General features: G+C 39.2%; 2 protein-coding genes across 2 annotated transcripts in view; one reads left to right on the plus strand and one right to left on the minus strand.

The window, feature by feature from the left end:
* Window positions 1–108: 108 nt before the first annotated feature.
* Window positions 109–8385, minus strand: nom1 (nucleolar protein with MIF4G domain 1). The gene is made up of 11 exons (XM_073488731.1): window positions 7126–8385; window positions 6925–7034; window positions 6021–6216; window positions 4985–5308; window positions 4726–4836; window positions 4195–4365; window positions 3948–4069; window positions 3689–3821; window positions 2028–2159; window positions 1791–1900; window positions 109–683 (listed from the first exon to the last, which is right to left on the minus strand). Exons 1-11 carry the CDS (start codon window positions 8095–8097, stop codon window positions 506–508), a joined length of 2559 nt encoding a protein of 852 aa, XP_073344832.1. The 5' UTR covers window positions 8098–8385; the 3' UTR covers window positions 109–505.
* A 69-nt stretch (window positions 8386–8454) lies between these two features.
* Window positions 8455–20331, plus strand: part of lmbr1 (limb development membrane protein 1) — a 36204-nt gene continuing 24327 nt past the window's right edge. Inside the window, exons 1-5 of the mRNA XM_073488356.1 lie at window positions 8455–8672; window positions 12481–12553; window positions 14061–14100; window positions 15232–15371; window positions 17100–17203. Coding sequence (XP_073344457.1) covers window positions 8610–8672; window positions 12481–12553; window positions 14061–14100; window positions 15232–15371; window positions 17100–17203 — 420 coding nt within the window. The 5' untranslated portion in view covers window positions 8455–8609. The remainder of the gene's footprint in view (window positions 8673–12480; window positions 12554–14060; window positions 14101–15231; window positions 15372–17099; window positions 17204–20331) is intronic.

Here is a 20331-nt window from a genome sequence, read left to right on the forward strand (position 1 = left end):
AAAGCCAAGAAGAATGGTTCCAGGTGGTGTGTGAACTCAATATTAACTCTTGAGGTCTGCTGCTTCCATGAGGGCATCTCAGAAGAAGAAATGAGAGCCGTTATCGAGTCAAGTTTTGCCCCTTTTGTTTTATTAACAAATGTACAGAGTATTTAGGAAGTGAAATACATAAAATATCCAAAGTATTGCTAATTCTTTTGCTATTTTTTGCAGGACAATAAAACCTAACCAATAAACACTGCAGTAAAAAGAATATACAGATTGCCACTTGAGACTGTTCTCTCTAAAGGATTCAGCATCTTCCAGATTTAAAAATCTTCATAGTATAAATTATGTGCAAGCGAAAACATTCATTTAATATCAAAAAACATTTATTTTTCTTTGCAGAAAACTGTAGCTTCTGTTCTTTGTATCAAGAGAAAATTCACACTAACAATCCATCTTCTGTTCCACAGTTGTGTTGCGTTCGTCTGTCACGTTCCTGGTGTGTGTGGCTGTGTGTGTTTTACAGTTTGAGCTTGGCCTCTTTGGCCTCCATGGCTTTGGTGGCGACCTGAGCGCGCTCTGACAGCAGCGCTGCTTGCTCAGCTGGTCCCTGTGACTGGGCATTCTTCAGCAGGAAGTGGCTGATGAAAAGCTTCAAGCCCTCCCGCAGCATTCCTAGCTTGGGAATTCCTGAAATCCTGGCGGATGGGAAACAATGAGGGACATTGATTAGAGACGTTCACATGGTGTGAAGCAGTGAAGACGAATGGTTTTACAAGATGTTGGCTTACATCGCTGAAATGTTACAATAGGATTTCAAGCAATGCTAGCAGATAGCTCAATGGATGGCAATTTTGTTCTCTCTCATTTTATTAAAGATTTTTACTATTATAACCCATACGTAATATATTATTACTGAATTTCCCTCCTGAGTATCACAAAAGGTTTATCTCATTAAAACCACAGGAACATCATTTGTACCCATGTATTGAGCATCAGTGATATCTGTGAGGTGAGCCCAAAGTACAGTCCCCAGTCACAGTCTGTTCACCCTGCTGCCATCTGGCAAAAGATACAGAAGTATCCGCCACTGTACCACCAGACCACTGAGCAGGTTCTCTCCTCGGGCTGTGAGACTCCTGAACACTCCACCGTGAAGAGTTAATTTTATTACACTGATTATCATTTATTCATTAGTTTGTATAGTTTTGGGGTTTTTGCGTGTGGCTTAGAAAATTCAAACTGGAGTTTTGCTATACAATCTTGTGTTGTATAATGAGAATTAAATTAATACTAAATATTTGGTCCATTTTGGTCCGAACAGATATACTTCAATAATTATTGGATGGGTTGCCATGACATCTTTCTAAAGACATTCTTGGTCCCCAGAGGATGAATCCCATTGACTCTGTTCATCCCATGACGTTTATTTATTTATTTATAAATAAAGTACTTTAGTTATTATTTGTTTAAGTAGAAATAAAGCATTTCTTCACATCCAGCTCATAAACTGAGAAGACTGGCTGCTTTTCTTACATTATAAAGTGTTTGTCGGACAAGACAATATCATCATCCTGGGCTTCATCATCATCACTTTTAAGCTTAAACAAGTAATTAATCAAGAAAATAACGTCCTTTTGATACATAATTAGAATGCAAAGTATAAGTACAGCACTTACACAGCATTACCTATTGTTAGCATTAAGCTAAAATCCCTGCTGTGCTGACTTGTAGTGGTTGTTTTTTTTCATTATTTTCCATGTTTAAACCTCAAACCCTCTAAGTGTATGCACAATGAAGCTCACCTTCCAAATATGCTGGTGAGGTCCTCAGGATCCGTTTCTTTAAGCAGTTTGGTCAGAACCTGACGCAAGAAGCGCACTGTGGGCTTATCTAGTTCCCCAAACTCGATAACCTACGGAGAAAAACACAGAAACGACTGTAATTAATATATTTTTTTTAAGATTTAACTCAAATCATAACATCAAATATATAAATGTAACACAGTGAAAGCCTCCATCTAAACGTGACATGTCACTTACTTTGAGTATGGAGAGTGAGAGGCACTTCCTCTGAAGGAAGCGGGTAACCAGCAGGACCAGGTTGTTAAAGGTGCTGCTGGGAAGGTTGGACAACTCTCTGAACTTGTCCCATAGATTGAACTGGAAAGTCATCTTGGAGAATACAGGACAAAAGATTGTACATTTGCACCGAATGATACACAAATGATTCCCAAAAAACAAAAGTAGAAACCACAAACAACAGAAACCAGCTTCTCTGCACAGGTAATCCCCTCATCCAGATCCAGTTTACATGTGAAAAGCAAACATTCCCGCCAGCTCCGCTTCGAGCTCTTTGATGAGGACAATGGTTCATCAGTTTCTGATATGGACCCGCAGCCTACACGGCAGCAGAGTAGGAAGTGTGGTCTCGCGCCCATTGTTTGCAGTCACAGTTTGAGTGAAATCATTTCAGAGGTGAGAGGTGTGAGAGGCTCCCACACTGCAGAGGTGAACTACAGGCCGGGTCACACACAGTTTAAGAGACTGGGTGGTCACACACACACATCCAGCAGGTAACTCTTCTTATTTTCTCATTTTTAAAATAAAGACAATGTACAAAGGCTTTAATTATATAATTATCATATACTGAATGTGCAACATTTATATAAGAAATTAGAGATTTGATTATGATAATTACTTGATTTGAGTATTGAGATGTGTACAGGTGAAAAACACATTATTATTATTTGTTTACGTTCTGCAATAAAATAACTAGAAATAAAATAACATGCCAATCAATCAATTGTAATCATTTGCAGCTATTTTTGTGTTTTTTTTGTTTGTTTTTATTTGTTAAAGTCATATTTCTAGCAAAAATACCTAATGTTACCTACTTCCAGCCACTAAATTGGGAGGACTGGTTGCTTTTGTTACATTTTGGTGTGTTTTTGGGAAAAAAAACAATATCATCATCCCTGGCTTTGGGAAATTCTATTGGCCATTTTTCACAATTTTCTCACTTTTATAGACTAAACCATTAATTCACAGGGAAAATAAACAGCATATTAAACACACAATTAAAATGCAAAGCATTTCTATATAGATAAACTAACTATTGGTACTGATCCTGAAATTTAGTGAGGAACAAGTAATGAGATGGTGGGAGGGCTCCAAGTAACGATTATTCGCATTATTGATTACTCTGCCAATTATTTTCACAATTACCTCATTAATTGTTTAGTCTACGAAAGAATTTGTGAAAAAAGTGACGTCTTCAAATTGCTTTTTTTTGTCCAGTATTGTACAGTCCAAAACCCCAAAGCTCCCCTCAGCAAAATATATTATCATAAATGACAAAGAAAAGCAACACATCCTCACATTTATGAGGCTAGAACCAAAGAATAATACATAAAATAATAATAATAAAAAAATTATTCTAATGACTAATACATTATCAGAACAACTGTCAGTTAATTTTGTTTAAATTAACGAATCTATTCATGGTTTCAGCTCTATCTTACATCAGCTATTCTTATAATTCTGTGCTTTTACGGCATATTGTTTTTTTTAATCATTTCCTGCTCTCAAGATCAGGATTTCAAGTGTTTACATACAACAACTGTCTTGGAGAAAGGCTTCTAATTGTATGTACTAATCTGACTGTAGTTGTATGTCTCAGTCATCAAGGTGTGGGTTTTTACCTGGAAGCGCCGATCCTGGGAGCAGAATTTCTCTCCAAGCACGGCGTAATAGGCATTAAAGGTTTTCTCCTGCAGACAGCAGTCCATCAGGACATGAACAATCTCCCTCTCCTGCTTGTCCTTCAGGCCCATCCTTCACACAGAGCAAATAAAAGGCTTTTAAATATCAACCTCGCAGCTGGACTACTGTGAAATGCTCAAATAATGGATGTATCATTTCCTTCTTTCTGTCACACTGCAGAGGTGAGCGAAGACAAACCTGAGCAGTTTCTCAAATGCATCTAAATAATCTTCGCTGGTCATAATCACACAGAAGATGTTTCTTCTGACTTCTGTGTTCATCCTCTGTTTCCTGGCCAGCTCCAAGACCTTGGCACTAAACTGAAACAAACAAAACAACAGTTAAGTTAGAAATGCTGGTAAGGCCGAGGACGCACATCAAATCAATCACATCAAAAATTTAAAACATTCAAAAACTATAATAAAACTGTAATAACTCTGACTACCTGTCCCTCAGCAGTACTATGTTTCGAGGTCTCGTTCCCTGCTTTGTTGATCATGGGCGCCCCGCTCCACGAGGAGCCGACGATCCACCAGCGGCCCACTTGCTCTGCTGCCAGGAGGTTGTCCAGAGAGACCCTCAGCTTCATGTCACTGCCTGCTGCACTCCGCTGAATCTGAGAACCACATTTACACAGAATTAACCACAAGTTCATTTAGGAGGCGAATGCCAGTTGCAGAATATTAAAGAAGGACGTCAAGTTAGCGATCCTGAAGAGAAAAACAGTTAAAAACAGCCACAGAGATGGTCATAACAGCATCAACAACGATTCTGTAAAGGTGGTACTCTGGCGCCACCTGGTGGTACATGTGGGGGCTACAATAAAAACAACCACTTAAAAGAAATGTCCATGTTCAGTATTATGAATATAATATTTATTATGAAGTAGCACATCAACATTTTAAATTCATTTTCACTAAAGGGGGAAAATATGGATATTTCAAACGTAACATGGTCATGTTGTGAAATCACCCACCAGAGTCCTCTGCAACTTCCTCAGTCTCTCCATAGGTTCGGGATCGTAGCCTGGGATCTTCCGCATATCATTGTTCTTCAAAGCCAGCATGGTTTCCAGCATGAAGCGCACCTGAGAACATATGTGTACATAAATTAAAGTGAGAGAAGCTTCCAAAATTCATACAGAACTGAGAAATCAATTACACACGGTTGTAGCGTGTTATAAAAGTCGAGTAAACAAAATAATTAAAACAAAAATGTATTCTTGGTTGCCTTACCCTGGTCTGATCCTGAAACTTCGACCCCATGTCGCTGGCCTTGCGCTGGCCTTCAGTGATGAGCTCCTTGAGTGCCAGAGGGTCGTCCTTCCTCAGGGCGAAGCCGACATTCCTCAGCGTGAACAAAACCAGTTCCACGTCCTTCTCTGCGAAGGCTCCGATCAAAAGTTTCAGGATGTCGAAGATGAGGACAGAATGTACCACCTGGAAGTTATAGAGGTGACCGACGATGGCGACCAGGTTGTCACACTCCTTGCCTTCGGTCGGGTTCCTGTATACAGCGTCAAACTTTCGCACAACTGTCTCAAGAAAATGGGCTCCGACCTAGAAATGATTAAAAGGACAATTTCAGACTGTGATTCCTGTTTTAATCAGATTTTTGTATGTTAATATTTGTGGACAAGGACATATGATGAAATGGTTTAATATAAGAGCATTACACAGGTTGCCACAGTTCAAGTCCAAAACATAACTCCATAAGAGACTGAACTACAAAAGTTAAAGTTGAATGTAATGGATGTTCTAGGATTGTTGATGTATCCCCAGATTTCTACAATAAAATGAGTTACAAAATATTCCTTAAATAATCTCAAAGATCCCTCAAACCGTGTTCAAAGCCAACTGTATGCTCCTAATCTTACTAATGATCCTGTTTTAGGTCACTGACAGGATGGAGAGTCAATGCAACAGAGAGATAACGATCCTATTACACCTTAAGCAAAGCAAACGGAGGTGTTAGATATCACTTTCCAATTCATTAAAAGAGAACTAGCTCACAGTGAAGACGTGCTAATTCCAGCAGCTAATCCCTTTGAAAAAAGCCTCTAATGATTAATCCAAGATCTGATGTCGATTCTCAGGTGAGTCGTTACTATTTCTCACAAAGACAGGGAAACCACAAGCTTATTAGTAGATGAGACAGTGAACTGAAGGTCTCCAGGTGGAAATACCTCCAGAAATTCAGAGCCCACTAAATTTTGTGCATCTATCACAGGTTTTCAAATTCTAAAGCCAGGAATAAATGGGGTGTGTTCACCTCTAAGCCAACGGCATGATGGAGGACGCTGACGAGCAGGACGTGCTCCATCAGTAGTCTGTCTGGCATCAGGGCCGGGGTGACGCAGGCTGCCAGCAGCAGCTCTGTCAGGGTGTCATTCATGTCCTTCCTGCTGCAGCTCATGTACAGCTCCTCCAGCTGACCACTGATGGACGCCATGTTGGGCTCACTCAGCCTGACAGAAAAAAAGGGTGAATCAATCAAGAGAGTTTAATGACAACTATTTTGATAATTAATTAACTGTTTGGATGTATCAAGCAAAAGTGAAACATTTCCTGCGCCTGCTTTTTTTTGGCAGGCAATTCATAATCATGTCCACCTATATGCCAACGAAATCAAGGTAATGAGTTAAATATGGTGTAAATATGAATGCTCAAATCTAAAAGAAGCACGAGTAGAAACATTTATAGACTGGAAAACTGACTTCTTAACATAATTTACAAAGCAATATCTATCTAAAGTTTGGTCACATTAGTTAAGATCAACCATCTCAAGCTACTAGTCATATCAGAGCAGTAATATGTCAAAAAACAATGTGAAAAATGCTCATCACAATTTCCCAGAGCCCAAAATGTCTTCTTTTGTCCAACCAACAGTCCACAAACACAAGACTCTTCATTTACTGACATAAATGACAAAGAAAAGCAGCAAATCCTTACATTTAACAAGCCCGAACCACCGATTGTTTCACATTTTTGCATGAAAAATGACTTCAACGATTATTCAATTGTCAAAATAGCTGGCAAATAATTTTCTTGAAATAATCTTTTGTAAATTATTTTTAATTTTAAATAATCAACTAATCGTTGCAGCTCTAACTGCTAATGAGTACAATTTGTCGTGTGTAAGAGGTGCTATTTCTGTGCTGTGTTCAGACAGTTACCTGTTAATCAGACCTTTCACATTCCTCTTCAGCTTTTCAAGCTCTGCTTTGCGTTTATCATCTCCAGCGCCTCGCAAGTGAGGTGGCACGTACTTACCCGTTGTGTTGACCTGGATAATTAAAACGTCACAATTAGATCCATTACACAGCATACAACATGTCAAAGATATGTCAATGACGGTCAAATATTTCTGCACTTACAGTTTCTGACTTTGAGTCTGATGTCTTTGCGTCTTCCTCTGCTTCCCCTTCATTTTCATCATCTGGCTCAGCTGCATCACTCTCACCCTCCATTTCCTCCTCCTCATCAACCATTTCATCATCATCATCATCCTCTGCCACCTCCTCCTCCTCCTCCTCCTCATCATCATCGACCATTTTATCATCATCATCCTCTGCCTCCTCCTCGTCCAACTCATTTTCATCATCAGATGAGCCCATATCTTCCTCACTGCCCTCACTCGCCATCTCATCTCCAGGTTCTTCGTCCTCATCTGACAGCTGAGAGTCATCGAGCTTTTCAAAGTTCTCCTTGGCCATATCCATGTCATCATCATCATCATACATCCCCGCGGCCGACGAGCCAGAGTCCAGCATACCAAGGATGTAATCGAGTCCATCGGCCACGAATGACTGAGGGAGAGTTTTCTTGTTTTTTCTCTTGTTTAATCCCAGATACCGCTCCAGTTTCTTTATTTCTCGGTCCTCGTCTTCATTTGCTTCCAGAAGTGCCTTTTTTCTTGACTCTTGAAGCTTATTGATTTTCTTGCCTTTCTTAGAAGATGCTGGTGTTTTAGAGATGTCTGATTTCTCTGTAGGAGCACTACTGGACTTACTTGACACCTCTTTCTTTGCTTTTTCCATTTTCTTCTTCTTCTGCTGCTGCTGCTGCTGTTTATCAGCTGTCACTCCCGAGCTTTCACCCTCATCCAGGGGTAAACTGATGGTCTTTTTACCCTCATAATAACTTTTCATTTTGGCTTTTTTCATTTTTCGCTTTTCTTTGCGAAGCTCCTTTCTGCTTTTCTTCTTTACAAATCTCAAGCCATGGTCATCCTCCACTTCTTCGGCGCCGCTTTTGCTTTTAATAAACTCATCCACTGACACCATGTACTTCTGCAGCAATTCACTTCCCTTCTTCTTTTTGCTGTTCCGCTTCAATTTCCCCTTCATCTCGACAAATTCAACTCAAGACTTAGACTACGAGCTGGATAACGTTAACTTCATCCGGCTAACCTTCTTTCAAAACGCCCAGTTTAGCTAACAAACTAGCTAACGCTGTTGAACTACAGAACATGGGCTCAACACTTAAACAACAAACCGACGTAAAGCGCTAATGTGTGCTTATTTTAAACACACCAATACACTCGCAAACACACTTAAATACCTCAGAATTGCACATGTGTCTCCATGAGGACAATGTTGTTGCTATGACCCACGAGCACGTGACCATCTGCTTCCAGGGCGCACAGGAGACCCGACGCACGCTGATGACGCACTTTATTTTGGGGCGTCTTTTTTTTGCGGAGCGGTCTTCATCCGTTGTAAACTGTCTCCGACCACAGACTGTGCGATTGTTTTTTGCAGCGGAGGGAAGTCACCGGAGTTGTTTCCCTGCCGTTGCCAGTCGTGCGAGCTGGCATGTAGTGAGTCTGTAGCTTTTTTTTGTATTTGCAATATGAAGAATGGACGAAGACGACGTTACTATCAGAGAGCAGAATTTCCACAGCCAAGTTCGAGAGTACATCGTAAGTAACGTACGGAGCGGCTAGCCGAGGCTAGCATGCTAACAACGTCCTCTACTGCACAGTGACGTGAACGGGGGGGCTAGCGTTAGCTTCATCTGTCAGTTTGACACGGCAGAATTTATTCAGCTCGATAATAATACTTCATTATGTGGTGCACGCAAAAAAAAAATATTTAATTTCATGTCCGCTTAAGTTAGATGGCCACATCTTGTGTGAATTAAACAAAAAAAAAATAAGGAGTGAACGCGCGAATTAAAGTTAGCTTATGTTAGCTAACATTAAGTAGTTGATTACAGTCGTATGAAGAGCTAATGTACTGGCTGATGATGCTAGAATAGATTTGTATTAAATTTGCCTGCGGTTCACTCAACTACGACATGGACAAAATGTCCCAGTCCTCACTGATTCAATGTTCCTGAATTAGTGAGATAAAATCGTTAATTTTTTATGATTTATGTACCTTATATTTTCCAAAATATCACAGAGTGCTCATAGTGCCCAGTGCAGATAGTCTTACATGTGTAAGGGAAGATGTCATGTTGATGTTTGGGGCAGACCTAATGTAAGATCACTTTTTGTCTCATCATGAATATCAGCTATAGTTATAAAGTCTATTTCATGTTTCCACGATGGTTTAAAGTTTATCCTTTTTAGTAAACATCCTTCTGGTGTTTCAGGAAGGGAACATTTTTTTGTGGCAAATATCATTTGTAGAGCTTGGCACAGGATACCTTTGTTATCAGTATGATATTATATGTAAAAAGTTATGTTCCTGTCTTGGTTATCCCACTGATACTTTACTTTTGGTGTCTTATAAGAAGTAGGTGATTTTTTTTTTTTTCATTTTCAACAGCAACTGACTGCTTTGGTCATTTTAGTTTCAGAGATATTGTCGGGACCGTAGATTCTAACTAAAGGATCAATTTAACAGGTTGACAAGGGGAATTTTTAAATGATGTCTTGCCAGACATCTTGGGGAAGTTGAAGACGGGACACTTTGTCTGGAGTAGGTCTTCTGGCAACACTTCTGGAATATAAAAACTATCGTATGTCTAACCAGCAGGCAAGCTCCATAACTCAGCTTAAGCGTTCACATTTTGTACTAAGCATCTGCTCAGTATCTCATATCAACATTCTGTACTAAGGATCCCTTTGGGTGATGCTGTGTTGGTACTGTATCATTTAGCCTTAATGTCTATGGTGAGTCTGCTTATGGATTGATTTCTACAGGTGTAAAATGATATTTCTTGTTGTGTGTGTGCTTATTTTGCAGCTAATTTTGCACTCTGGGCTAAGTTTCAAGTTCATAAACATGACTTGCTGACAAGATGGTATGCTCTTCATTTGCAGCTTATTTTGCACTCTTAAATTATTTTATTAAGTTCATGAACTTGATCCGGTGACAAGATGGTATGCTCTTATTAGGCCTGAGGTGTGGGAAACTGTTTCTTCTGTCAATTCCCAATACTGTAAAGAATTACTGAAGAAAACCATGTTACCATGTGCAATCAGGTTAACATAGGAATGTGTCACTATCTTGCATGTGGTTTGGTAAGTAATTTCATTTTCCACTACCACCTCCAAGCAAGGCTGTAACATCATTCTCATGCTTCCACATGCTTTTGTAAACAAGGATGCACTGTGTGTGTAACAAACTGTGAATTTTGTAGTGACGTCCCAACCCGAACAGCAGTTTCTTTGGTAGAAATTAGTATCACCATAATTAGGGGAACATGTAACATGTACTTCCAACAGACTTTGCAATCTATCCAAGGTCTCCTTCATACTCATGTCTGTTCTTCAGCTGAATTCTATATTTATCTCTAAGGTGACTTATAATTTAAAATCCTGACCCCCAATAATGATGTTACTACAGTGCATGAAAATATAGTGAGCAGCTCAGCCAGTTGGAGAAATTGCAGGGTCCTCTGTCTGAAACGATGCAATTACTGCCCCTCAACTCCAGCTTGAGTTCATATGTCATAAAAGTGTGAAATACTGTTGCTAAATTGGTTGGGGATGCTTGCAAACTTGGGAGAAGCTCGACTTGTTATTATCTGCTCCTTTTATATTGCTTACAGTGTTAGTTCATATTTTTTTATGGGAAAACAGCAATAACCTAGCTAGTGGCAGTGGTGCTGACTGGTCTACTTGCTACTTGTCATTATCTCCTCCCAAAGTGATGTGTTTTTGGGTCTGTCCTGGTTTATCAGCTCTGTGCACCTGATTATGTCTTATTTTGGGTTTCCCCTTTTGTGGACATGGTTTAGCTTGAGCCACAGTCACTACAGAGTTTTGTAGCTTGTAAATATATCGACTGTCTTTCATTTGGAAGGGAACTGCAGACGATTAGAAAAACAGTGTTTGCTACAGCTGTTACATAACACCATGTACTCCCCAGATTGACTGTGGAGGTTTGGAATTTCTTTTTATGTAAGTTTGTCTGTCTGAAATGTGCACGATCTGCCTGGTGGTGTCTGGCTGAGTCATCTCATGATCCCAGCTTGGCTGTGATGAGCTGTGCAATGTTGACAGGGGGGCAAAGTGCTGAAGTGGGAGCTTCTAACATTAGTTACGTCCCAGCCACTGTCACAGTAGAAGGGGGGAATGTGGAATGTGATCTTTCTGTAAGACCATCGGGCTTGTTTTAAGGCAGCGGTTACCTAATAATCTCCACACATAGGTAATTTCTGGAACACTTTGCATGCAGCATTGGCCTAATTAGTATTGTCAGATGTCGGAAAACAATGATGCATTGCTCACTTGTGTCCTTTTTATAATCAACTAAATGGGTCATGTTGGTTAGCTGATGATTTGTGCAATAATGGAACCAAAAAGATTTAATTTTACCTCAATCTGCACACTTGAACAGACCTAAACCAAATGTGTATTTATTTATGGAGAGCAAACATTTATGTATATACTGTGCAAATGCTAAATGATCAAGTATATTCCACCATATTAAAGCGTAGGAGGAAATTGACAGATTTGTGTAGGCAAGTCTTAGTGCACTCTACCCTGCCAGGACTAGATATTCAAACACTCAGATAATCCACTGTTACAGTTAAAACTATTAGAGCTGAAACAAATAATAGATTATTTGTTTAGGTTATTGGTTATATTGACTATATTGTCAATCAATTTACATTTGTACATTTTTTGAGCAAACATGTAAAAAATCAACCGATTAGACTCCCTGAAATGTGAGTATTTTCAGTTTTTGTCAGTCTTCTGTGATAGTAAATGGAAGAATACAAGATTTTTGTATATCAACATGGACTTCAGTGTCCATCAGTGTTTCCCAAAGCCCGAGATTATGTCCACAAATGTCTTGTTTTGTCCACAACCCAAAGACATTCTGTTTACTGTCACAGATTAGTAAAAAAAAAAATATGTACACGTTTAAGGATTAAGGAGCTGGAACCAGAGAAGTTTGAGCTTTTTTCCTTAAAAAACCCCCCAAAACACTCAAACTGATTAATTGATTATTAGAATAGTTGGCCATTAATTCAGTAGTTGACAACTGATCGATGAATTAATTTATTGTTGCAGCTTTACCTAATATAAGTGTAATCCGACTAGATTTTATACATAGTATTATTATATTGTTGAGATTTTAAGATGCACAGTAAAGACTAACAATCCTGTAGTCTGTAGTATGATAGATAGATGTACAGTAACAAGAAGTGGAGAAGGTAAGTTTGAAATCTAAGTGTACTGTTGATAACTCCTTGCTAATGTACTAATGTGGTGATTCATCTTCAGTCATTGTAAATCCTTGACTAAGATTCTTATGTTGTCATTTCAGATTTGCTTCCTCCTGTTTGCAGTCCTCTACATTGTCTCCTACTTCATCATAACCAGATACAAGAGGAAGAGTGGTAAGTGTAAAATATGAACGCTCCCTCCGTGGGAACAGAATTCAGCATGGGACTCCATTTAAAGCATCTTTAACACTTACACAGCAGAAATGTGCCCGTGGTGGACCCATTTTCACGGCAAACATTGTAGAAGTTAGTCTGGTTATGCTGTGTTTGCTCAAAGAGAGAGCCCTTCATTGTTTAGACTGAAAGGAAGTCATGGCCAAGAAGGCTTTAGGTGTATGCTTGAGAGACCGCACCCATGCCTTTAGAGTAATCTCTCACAGACAGCTCAGAGTAAACTGTATCCACCCCAAATTGCTTTTTGGGCTGTGGTGGCAAACTGAATACAATTGGTTACATTATAACCTGTTTGTAATAAGGTCAGGTTAATGACATAACCTGTTGTGTTAAATGTTATTCAACCAATGAATTGAATTGATGAAAGGATGTGTTTTTTTCTTCTGTGACATCTCTGACACAGCGTTTGAGCTACAGCAGTCAGACATGACAGATAAAAATCTGACCGAGTTGTAAAGGAGAAAACGGAGACGAGAGGCCCAGGCAGACATTATGAACTGTATCCCATTTTTCCAGGACAAATTTAGTATGTCCGGGTCACCTAGGCTTCCCTTGTCTCATTTTGAAAGTAGACCACTTTGCACCAGAAATCCCTTCTGGAGTTTTGTACAGTAGAAATCTAGGCTGCTCACACCTCGTGCTTTGCCAGCCTAATCTTATCACTTACATTACTCAGGCATTGTGAAATAGAAAGTGGTATTACATGCACTATTTTGTACAGGTTATTTGAACGCACTTGCACTGAAAAATGTAAGGGAGCACTTCATGGACTTGCGCTTTGGATAGGGATACGTGTAGACATAGAAATCACAAGAAAGCTCCAAGGCGCTCTCTTTTAAGCTATTAAAATGCCTTTATTGTCACAGCATATTAGAGTGACGTATTTTGGCATCAAGCCTTCATCAGGGGGTCTAATTAGTGGAAGGCATGATTCTAAAACGCATCAGTTATCTGTGATATCTGCCGAAAAAACATGATCAGTACAAGTATCATATTTTGCATGTTTCTGACATGAAATAATGCTAGATTCAGCATTCAGCAAGTAAAATGTTTATAAGAAGCTTTTTAAAAAATAATAGGTCACCTCATATAATCTGTTAAATTAGCAGTGGACAAGTACAATTAATTAAAAAAAACAAAAACAATAATGGATGCATGGAAAGAAGTAGTCAGCCTTAAAAACAAGCACATCTCAAATACTCTAGTCTTTTGTCCCTTTATCTGCATTCTTACAGTAATTCATGTTTTTATCAGCTAATCTAGGGTGGAAAATATTAGATATCTGACTCTGCTGACTTATTAGTATGACCTGAATAATGTAGACAATGCTGTGTTCTCCTAAGTAATGTTTGAAGTAAGATGTGATGTATTGAATGTGGACCTTATTCAGCTCAAAAGGTCACACTCTAACCACCTTGTGACTGAGTAGTTTTGTTTCCTTTTATAGATGACCATGAAGATGAAGATGCTGTTGTCAACAGAATATCGTGAGTAGAGCAATTTATTTTAGAAATTGTAGCAAGCACCGTTGAGTGAGGTAGCTTTTTAAGAGAAAGTAGTCATCAAGCTTTTTTTATTTGGATGGGTGCAAGTCAGCAAATACAAGTAAGGAAAGTTTGTAAGATGAAGTGATTAATTGATCAGTTGATCAACAGCAAATGTATCGATCATTTAAGTCATGGTTTCCAACCAAATGACAAGCATTCTCTGATTTAAACTTCTCAGTTGTGAGATTTTCCTTCTTGTCTGTATTTTATATCATTGTGAGGTAAATATCTTTGGGTTTTTTTAAGTTTGGGTGAACTAAAAAAGACATCTTGGACATTTTTCACTATTTTCTACCATTCCATAGAGTAGACCACAACAATATATGTATTAATCTAGAAAATAATCTGCTGATTTAATAGATAGTAAAACAAACATTAGTTGTAGCCCTAATTCTACTAACTTCATACATAAATTGAGAAAACATTTCACCAATCTACTGACAACCACTAACACTCTGAATGTGTCCCAGATTGTGTCACTAACTAGAACTGTGTTGACAAGTATCGCGTATCAGTAAGTTTAGAGTTACAGTACACATCACACTCTGGGGCGCCTGTTGTGTCCTACGTGTTCAGGCCCAGCTTACCAAAATGGTACCTAAGGGTCCAGCATAAATAATGTAAAGCATTTCAGTTAATGAGCTCCTTTAGTGGTATGGTCAAGGGGGGGACCTTGCATTGCCCTACTGAGCAGATGGTCACTCCCCTGGGCCCAATCTGGAGACCCACAGCTTTTGAATCTCTATAGCCAGTCCATGTCTTTTGTTCTAGGACTGGGGCAGGAGTGGATTAAACTGAGGAGTAGAAGGATGATTGGAAGTATAGATGTGGTCACTTTTGACGAATAAGTTAATTCCTCACCTGCTTTTGCTTATTAATTCTTTCCACACTGTGAACCAAGTGACACTTTTATGTTTATGCTATAATCCAAAATGAATCCTCCAGTAAGCAAACAGAAGTGTGTTAATACCTTGTGATTCTGCGTGTGTTAGTTTCTATCTCGACTAGTCCTAACACTTCCGTGTGTGTCTCTTTTTGTCTGTTTGTGTGTGTATTTGATTCCATTTGCAGATTGTACTTGTGCACCTTCACCCTGGCAGTGTCGGGTGGTGCCGTCTTCCTCCTGCCTTTCTCAATCATTAGTAACGAGATCCTCCTCTCCTTCCCCAAAAACTATTACATTCAGTGGCTCAATGGCTCCCTCATCCATGGTCAGTAAATCACACAAACACTTCATGTGTCTTTCTATTTGATTAATTGATTTTCTCTCCCTTTCTGCTCCTCATAGAAAGACAATACCTTCTAACATATTTGGAATAACATTGATTAGAATCAGATAACTTATGACATTAATGTCAGAGTCAATAGATGTGTTGATTAACGTGCAGTGAACTAATACCCACATAAATACATTTTTAATGTAGGTCTTATTACTCATACTTCAGTCAGAGATTCATCTGAATTGGACAGCTTGATTACATTATATAGTATAGTCATGTGCAAAACGTTGAAATTCACTCCAATACAGTATGATTTTGTTCAGGTCTTCAACAATGTCAACACCACTGGAGTCAGTTATAATTTCTTTCATTCTTCATTGTGCTGTAACACTACTACATAAGTAGGATAGAGTTATTGTTGCAGTTTCATGCGTTTGGTTTTACTTAAACACAAACTGGATTAAGAGAATATTAATAGACTTGGTATGAAAACTCGTTTTAAATCTGCTTGACTTTGACGTCAGTTGAAAGCATCCTGACTCATTTATTTCTTGGTTGAATGCAGCATCTTTTTTTCTCCTATCAAGTTTTCCAGTTTGTTGTTGCAACTACTGTTTAGGATCAAATGTTGAAATGGAGACTTTGTTTATAACAATGTAAAAAGGCTTGATTGGCACATTTTTGGGCCAAATTTGTTTTTCTGAGGACAAACTATTCTTGTATCAAACTGTAGGTAATGCTGCAGAATTCTGTCTGGATTTTGTGATACTATTGAATGTGGAGAAATGTGTAGCGAGCAGCAGCAGCTGGTAGAGGGAATATTTTTATTTATACCATGTGAGATTTGAAAAAAGTCTTTTCTGTTTCATCTGCCACATCACCACATATCAGATCAGTTAACATCTTTGTTTCACAGTTGGTCAGTGTTAAGCACCAACTCTGTAAATAAGGGTGTTGGATTCTCCAACAGCCACCAGGGGGCATTAGAGTCCATGAGTTAGACATGGCAGGAAGACACTTGCCAGATAAAACCCTCCCAGTGTTCCAATACCCATACTACAATACTATTTAGTATGCCAGAAAAAGATTTGGTTTGTCCCATTACGACGTATGTGAAATGCAATATGCTCAAAATACCGGGATGTCCTACTACATCCGGTTGCATTTTGCAGTATGCAAGCCAGCATGCTTTTCTGGTTGTTCTGACCCACAATCCTCTGTGCAGCGGAGGATACATCACATATGTCACAGTGTGTCACACAAACATAAACAAAGCCGAGAGAGCACAAACATTTGACAGAATGAGAGACACCGCGATGACAGATAAAATACATTAAAGCGTGAGAACTACATTCTTTGTACTACAACGGATTTAGGGGCAAGAGAGTAGTTCATGTCCAAATTGTATGCTTACTCAATGCTACAGGTATGTATTTATAAGGGCAGCTACATTACATACTAAAATTTAAAAAAGAAAAAAGTATGTGATTCAGAATGCACCACCTGTGTTGGCACCTCACCTCACATCTACTGCATCATAATGTTCAAGGAAAAGCACTCTAAACTCTGCAGAAAACTGTTTGTGGAACCTGACCAAGCCCGGAAAAATGGTCCTACTGTCACAATTAAAAAATAAGACAGACTATTGATTTATGATATATAGTTTTTGCATACAATTACACATGTATGTGTATACTTATATATGTTTTGTTTCTGCAGGTCTGTGGAACCTGGTGTCACTGTTCTCCAACCTTTGTCTCTTTGTCCTGATGCCCTTTGCCTATTTCTTCTTGGAGTCTGAGGGATTTGCAGGATCGAAAAAGGTACATTAGCTAAAATGTTTGTTTTTATATGCATCATTTCAATTTTTGTGTATTTTCATTGTGTGTTATGCAAGGTTACCAACTATCAAAAACCCAATGATAGCATTAGAAACGGAAAATTAACACTTGTACTCTTGAGACTGATACTGTGTGAAGTGATTTATTAATCATGAGTCAGAGGTGAAGACCAGGCAATCTGCAAATTAAAAAAATGACATTTTTAATTGTAAAATGTGGAATCCTGTTTATTTTTCTCTTTTGGTCTTGATGTGGTTGTATACTATGCTATCCATGCAAAGGGTTCCCTCTTAAAAGCCAAAACAGCAGCAGCAGGTGCCTAGTCCTTGCCCTCTCCCTGACTCACGCCACTGACTGTAACTGCCACCGCAGAAAGCTCATTAACCATGAAAGTCTGAATCTGGACTTCGCCCAGCGCCACATCCTGACAAACCCTTCCAATAAGGCCATAGGCTGCAAACGCTTCAACACTGCTGCATCGGCCCCACTGATTTAGAGCCTGATTCCTTGTCACCCCCTCCCCAGCCCCCTAAAATAAAACTTCAAAAGGACAGGCTAATAATCGAGTTGTAAGGCTCAGCGAACTTCCTCGTTTAATTGATTACCCCAAAAAAAAGAGGCTGGGGGCTCGTGTTCCAAAAGTCCATAAAGTCGCAGCAACATGACAGCACAATAGAGCCTCGCAAAATGGAGGGGGAAAGATTTACTTTTAATACACCTCTATCCTGTGTCACAGTTTGAAACCTCTCTGGTTTATGTCCCTCCTGGCAAAAGCACATAAAAATTAGTCTGTACTGTAGTGTATAGCCCGTTCTTTTCTTCCTCAGCCCACTAATTTGTTTCGGTTGGATTTCTTCAGCAGAGGGCAGGCCCTGATGTGTAGGAAGCAGGACGAGGGCCTCTTTCACGTTCCTCCTTTTTGTTCTTTTTCATTTCAGCAAGACTGTTTCTTGCTACTGATCTTCCATAAATTTGCTTAGAGGAAGCACTGTTCAGTGTTGAGCTGCACTTCCAGGTCTATATTGTGTGTTTGCTATGGAAGGGGTGGAGGTGACACTCCTGTTCCACCTTAAAGAAAAAAGAAAACAGTTAGGGGCCTGCAGAGTCAATCATGCGGGCAACAGCAAGAGGAATGTAAAACACAGATCTGAGTTTTTATAATGTGATATTATCCCTTTCCCCAATAACAGCATTAGACCACGATGTCATAAGGTTTTATGTGGCATTTTAACCTCCTGGGCTAATGTTATGGCACTGCGAGGTCCTTTTGACTGCGGAAATGAAGTGAATGATGAATTTCACTACTAATGCTGTAAGTCAGCCTTTTCATGTGGCTGTGTTTACTTTTGACGATGTACTAAAAGACGCCACCAGAATAAAGATGGAAATGTGGATTTTTTTTAAAAATGTTAACTGTTCAGCTCTTTAGAGGCTCTGTCACCTAAGTGATTAATAGTTTAGCAAATTGTCCAAATTGTGGATGAATCAGAGCGACTTAGGCTCTTGATGTCAGATGTTATGATCTGGCTTTATTTGCTGCTGTAAAATGTCTCCCACTTTACTGCTGTGTTCTTTGGATAAGAGCTGCATCACAGGGGCTGAGAAAGGTCGTTGTTTAGTTCTGGTTGTTTGGGTCTGATCATGTTTGAGAAACCTCTATATCGTGGTGTATTTGTGTTGTAAAGTAGTATCTAAAAATTAAGTTCTGGATGTTTTTAGTGCACTGGACAAGATATAAATCTCCTTTTTTGAGGCTTTATAAAGCCCAAATTGAACAATTATCTGTTATAGTTGTCTCCACACCACCAGTAGATGGCATTATAATGATGAGAGCCATCCCTGTCATCCTTTTTGACATGATCAGCTCGTTCTGACAAAGACTGGAAGACGTCAGCACCAGCCTTTGTTCAGACTTGCTTTAATATCAAGTTAGCTTAATTATTACGCATAACAAGTATGATATCTCAAAGCTGTATTTACTCAAAAAACAATCATATTAAGGTAAAAATAAAAAGTTTTGAGAATTTCAACTTCCTGCACTAGGGCTTATTCTTAGATGTTTATTATCTCCAGTTAAAAAAAACAAATTCAGTGGCACAGCCTTACAATTATTGTAAATTTAGCATGGATGAAAAGTAAGTCGAAATTTTCTGTATGCAGGTTTTTGCTTCAAGAAAATATATAAATTGAGGAAAGTATGCGTCGCACTGAATAGCCTTTTGGTCTTACCCACAGTATTGAAATGCGTTTGATCCTGAAACGAGTTGGAACGAGTCTGACCCCCCGACTGACCCAGCAAAGGGCCAACAGGTTTCATCTGGTAGTTAAAGAAACTCCTCATCAATCTCATCCTAAGCCCTAACCCGCCAATGATGAGAAGTGTGTTTATTGTGGAGGGAGAGGAGGGAGGAGGAGGGGGAGAGAAAACGTCTCGCCGAGCAAACCCCGCGTGGTGTTACTAAGATACTCGTCTTTGTTGGAGCTCCACAATGGGGGCCTGGATATTTATTTCAAATCTCCTGCACATGCAGACATTTTTCCCAGGCCTTCTTTCGGGCAGGGCCAGCCGGAGAATATAAAGTGGTGTTTACATACCTTCCTTTAAGGTCACAATGTCTCCCTAAAGCTGCCTGTTACAATGTTCGTTACCATGGTAACATATTAGTTCGAGCTGGGAATTTAAAAAGGAACAAGCGAGTTGCTCAGGATTTTTTTCCCCCCTCCTCTCGTGACTCAGTTTTTCTAACCTAAGTGATAAGTTCTGAAGCTTGACTGATTCTGGAACAGATTTTTAGCAGTTTTTTTTCCTGATTTTAAAGATACTGTCTATTATACATGCAAATACTACAACTCATTCACTTAAAGTAGAGTATTATGTTGATGTCTTGGTCCTAACCGTTTTCTTGATGATAAACTCAGGTTACAGTCATTTATTCTTTGGAGGCTCATCAGTCTGACACCTTAGTGTAATCAAAACAAGCTGTCGTCACTGTAGGATGTCAAATAAAATATGGCAAACATCAGAAAATTCTGAAGCTGCTTCCATCATTTAATTTCTGACTCATCTGGTGAATCAGTCATAAGACCAGCAGGGAAGCAGGAGTTTTAAT

Source organism: Pagrus major, chromosome 19 (assembly GCF_040436345.1).
Source record: "Pagrus major chromosome 19, Pma_NU_1.0".
In the NCBI taxonomy this organism is placed as follows: domain Eukaryota; kingdom Metazoa; phylum Chordata; class Actinopteri; order Spariformes; family Sparidae; genus Pagrus; species Pagrus major.